The sequence below is a fragment of the Otolemur garnettii genome, unplaced genomic scaffold (genome assembly GCF_000181295.1).
Source record: "Otolemur garnettii isolate 467f Iridium unplaced genomic scaffold, OtoGar3 scaffold00018, whole genome shotgun sequence".
Lineage (NCBI taxonomy): Eukaryota > Metazoa > Chordata > Mammalia > Primates > Galagidae > Otolemur > Otolemur garnettii.
This window is the reverse complement of record NW_003852413.1, coordinates 17,982,788-17,986,845: the sequence shown is the minus strand read 5'-3', so window position 1 is coordinate 17,986,845 and position 4,058 is coordinate 17,982,788. Positions and strand designations below refer to the sequence as shown.

Here is a 4,058-nt window from a genome sequence, read left to right as displayed (position 1 = left end):
AAAAAAAAAAAAAAGCAAAAGAATCTTTTGATGACTTGATTAATAACAAATCTCAAGAAATCCAAAAGAATTTAAATTACCCCTTAATATGAGAAAGAATTGTATTTACAAGTTATAAATGCTGAGAAAATAAATGAGTAGACATTACATATTAAATATTGGCCTTTTATTTTTTTTGAGACAGAGTCTTACTTTGTCACCCTTGGCGTCATAGCTCACAGCGACCTCAAACTCCTGCTTAAGCAATTCTCTTGCCTCAGCCTCCCAAGTAGCTGGAACTATAGGTGCCCGCCACAATTCCTGGCTAACTTTAGAGACGGCTGTGTGTGTGTGGGGGGGTCTTGCTCAGGCTATTCTCGAACCTGTGAGAGTTCAGACAATCTACCTGCTTCAGCCTCCCAAGTGCTGGGATCACAGTTGTGAGCCACCATGTCCAGCCTTATATTGGTCTTTTAGATTTAGCCTTTGCAAATATGGCTATTTGAATCAAATTTAAATTAAATCTAGAATAGCAGACATAACCATGTTCTTTACTTACTTGCATGTACTCTGAAAGCTCAAAATAGGCCCTTCCAATTTGGCACAGTACCCAACCAGTATTGTAGTGGTGAGAAGGTAGGTGGCTCAAAATATTTATAGCTTCTTTGCAGTTGTAGGAACACAAAGCTAAATAACCTTTTCCCATTTCACGAAGAAGGCTCATCAAACCTTCTAGGAGAAAATAATATAGTAAACAAAGGAAGAAACCACAATAAAACAGTTTGTTTTTTTTTTATACAGGTTAATTACAAACTAATCCATTAAAAATTCAATATCTATTCAGAAAACAATGAAGGCATTATAATGAACACAAAATTTACATAAAAAGGCACACAATAAAATAAAAGGACAATATTAAGCATTTAAAACAGACCTGCTGCTGCTTTTTGCAGATTAAAAGCCTGTATCTGAGGTGTGATTGTGGATATTTTTCCTTCTGAAATGATGGAAGAGTCCAATTTTGTAATTTCCAGGCTGTCATTTATGTTAGGTTGAGTTATTCCTCCTTTATTAGTTTTGCTTTTTGTTTTTCTGTTTGGGATTTTAGGTGGAAACTTCATTTTTAACTTTTTGCTATTCTCCTGTAAAAAGGGAAGGGGAATTTTCATACATCTTATACCCTTGTATATTAGACTTCCCCTCAACTCTTCCTCAATTGTTAGGTATAAAACAAATGTATACTCTTGATGAAATATTTTTTTTCAGAAAAAATTTTATAAAAACAAAGGTCTTAAAGGCATTCATTCGTTTCTATATAGAGATAGGGTATTGCTCTGTTGCCCAGGTTGGAATTCAGTAGTGTAATCATAGCTCACTGCAGCCTCAAACTCCTGGGCTCAAGAGATCTTCCTGCCTCAACCTCCTCAATAGCTAGGACTTCAGCCATGTGTCACCATGGGTGGCTCAAAATTATTTAATTTTATTTTTTTATTTTTTGAGATAGACTCCCACTTGGTATAATGCCATGGCATCACAGCTCACAGCAACCTCAAACTCTTGGGCTTAAGCAATTATCTTGCCTCAGCCTCCCAAGTAGCTGGGACTACAGGTGCCCGCTACAATGCCCAGCTATTTTTTGTTGCAGATGTCATTGTTGTTTAGCTGGCCTGGGCTGGGTTCGAACCCGCCAGCCTCGTTGTATGCGGCTGATGCCAGAACCACTGTGCTACGGGCACTGAGCCAAAGTTATTTAATTTTTATTTTATTTTAATTTTTTGAGACAGAGTCTCAAACTGTCGCCCTGGGTAGAGTGCTGGGGCGTCACAGCTCCAGCAAACTCCAGCTCTTGGGCTTAACCAGTTCTCTTGCCTCAGCCTCCCAGTAGCTGGGACTACAGGTGTCCACCACATCACCTGGCTATTTTTTGGTTGTAGCTGTCACTGTTGTTTAGTAGGCCCGGGCCGGGATCGAACCCGCCACCCTTGGTGTATGTGGCCAGTGCCCTGCCAAATGAGCTATGGGTGTTGCCACAAAGTTATTTAATTTTAAATGCCATAATTCTGAACTCAAGTTTCATTAACTAACACTGACTGAGTCAGCATTAGGCACTGCTCTTCTCTGAAAGTATATCACATTCTCATTTATTTAAAAATAAGTGGGCTCGGTGCCTGTGGCTCAAGTGGCTAAGGCACCAGCCACATACACCTAAGGTGGGGGGTTCAAATCCAGCCAGGGCCAACCAAAACAACGACGGCTGCAACCAAAAAATAGCCGGCGTTGTGGTGGGTGCCTGTGGTCCCAGCTCCTTGGGGGGCTGAGGCAGGAGACTCGCTTGAGCCCAGGAGTTGGAGGTTGCTGTTAGTTGTGATGTCACGGCATTCTACCCAGGGGGATAGCTTGTGGCCCTGTCTCAAAAAAAAAAAAAAGTGGATATAGGTTGGGTGTGATTGTTCACAACTGTAATCTTAATACTCAGGGAGGCCAAGCAGGTGGATTGCCTGAGCTCAGGAGTTGGACATCAGCTTGAGCAAAAGTGAGACCCTGTCTCTACTAAAAAATAAAAAAATTAGCCAGGCATTGTGGTGGGCACCTGTAATCCGAGCTACATAGTAGTCTGAGGCAAGAAAATTGCTTAAGACTAGCAGTTTGAGGTTGCTGTGAGCTATGATACCAGGACACTCTACTGAGGGTGAAAAAGTAAAACTCTGTCTCAGAAAAAAAAAGAAATAATTTTAAAACTCAGAATAACTTGCAAGGAAAATAGAGAACTTTCATTCACTCTTCCTCAATAACATCTGACATAACCATAGTATATCATCACGTCAAGGAAATTAGAATTAGCATAATACTATAAAATAAACTACAGACCTTATTTGGATTTCATCAGTTTTTATACACATATGAACTCTTATATGTGTGTATATATAGTTCTATGAAATTTTATCACATGGTATGTGCAATCAACCACTACAATTATGAATTTGTGTAATCCATTTAGGAATGGATTTGTGTAATTCACCACGACAATCAGAATACAGGACTATTCCATCACCAAACACAAAGAAATGCTTTTGTGCTATGCTTTAATAGTTACATCCTTCCCCTAGTCCTAACTCCTGATAACCACTGACTTGTTCATTACTACAATTTTGTTATTTTAGTAATATAACAATTACCAAAGGACCAAGAAAACTCACAAAACTTATACATGGCCCTCCAAATTAAAAATTATTTTTAAAATTCCAAATATTCTCTTTGTTTACTTACTAGAGATGGCATCAACACAAACAGAAATTTTAGTGGAGGGGGGCTTAAGTAAAGGTGACATATGGAAATCTTTAAACCACCTTGGTTGTAAAACAAAGAAAAGAAAAACAAAAAACAATTACCTTGGTTGTAGAGCTGTCACTAGTAAAAAGTCGTGAACTTCTTCGAGGCAGTGCATTTGGGGGAGATGTAATAGTGGGGCTCAATACCTGAGGTGTTGTACTAAAAAAAAAAAAAAAAGGATAAAGGAAGCCATTTACTTTACTTTTTACAGGAAGTTCCTGACTTACAAGTATCCCACTTACATACAACTCACCCTTACAAACGGAGGCCATTACAGTAAGTCCCAGAGTTACAAACATCTGACTGACTCAGGGACTGCCTACAGTTGGCATGACAATTAATTTCAATTCATGCTCAAAATTTAATCATGTAAGTAGTTTAAAGTTGCTAGGTTGGGTCAGTCCTTTTCTGGTCCATTTTTGAAAACTCAGGATTTAAAAATGAGTCATGTTATAAAATGATAAAGATTATAGTACAGATGTTTACCCTATCTGAAATTGCTAATTTAAATTAAAAACAATCCACATAAAAATTCTCGATCATTGGCTGGGTGCCCATAGCATAGTGGTTACAGCGTGAGTTCGAACCCAGCCTGGGCCAGCTAAACAACAATGACAACTTCAACAAAAAACAGTCAGGCATTATGGCAGGTACCTGTAGGTCCAGCTACTTGGGAGGCTGAGGCAAGAGAATGGCTTAAGCCCAAGAGTTTGAGGTTGCTGTGAACTGTGATGCCACAGCACTCTACC

At 39.0% G+C, this 4,058-nt stretch overlaps 1 protein-coding gene across 10 annotated transcripts in view; it reads right to left on the bottom strand.

Annotated features, from left to right (window-relative positions):
* CDC27 (cell division cycle 27) overlaps positions 1 to 4,058 on the bottom strand; it is a 90,382-nt gene that overhangs the window by 29,452 nt on the left and 56,872 nt on the right. For 7 of the 10 annotated variants that reach the window (XR_002772393.1, XM_003786224.3, XM_003786223.3 and 4 more), the window contains 3 exons: positions 3,369 to 3,468; positions 914 to 1,121; positions 539 to 711 (listed from right to left, as the gene is read on the bottom strand). Coding sequence is in view for 9 of the 10 variants with exons in the window: in XM_003786224.3 (XP_003786272.1) it covers positions 539 to 711; positions 914 to 1,121; positions 3,369 to 3,468 (481 nt within the window). In the remaining variant the exon portion in view is untranslated. The remainder of the gene's footprint in view (positions 1 to 538; positions 712 to 913; positions 1,122 to 3,368; positions 3,469 to 4,058) is intronic. The other 3 variants (XM_012803161.2, XM_023511049.1, XM_023511046.1) reach the window with 1 other exon arrangement.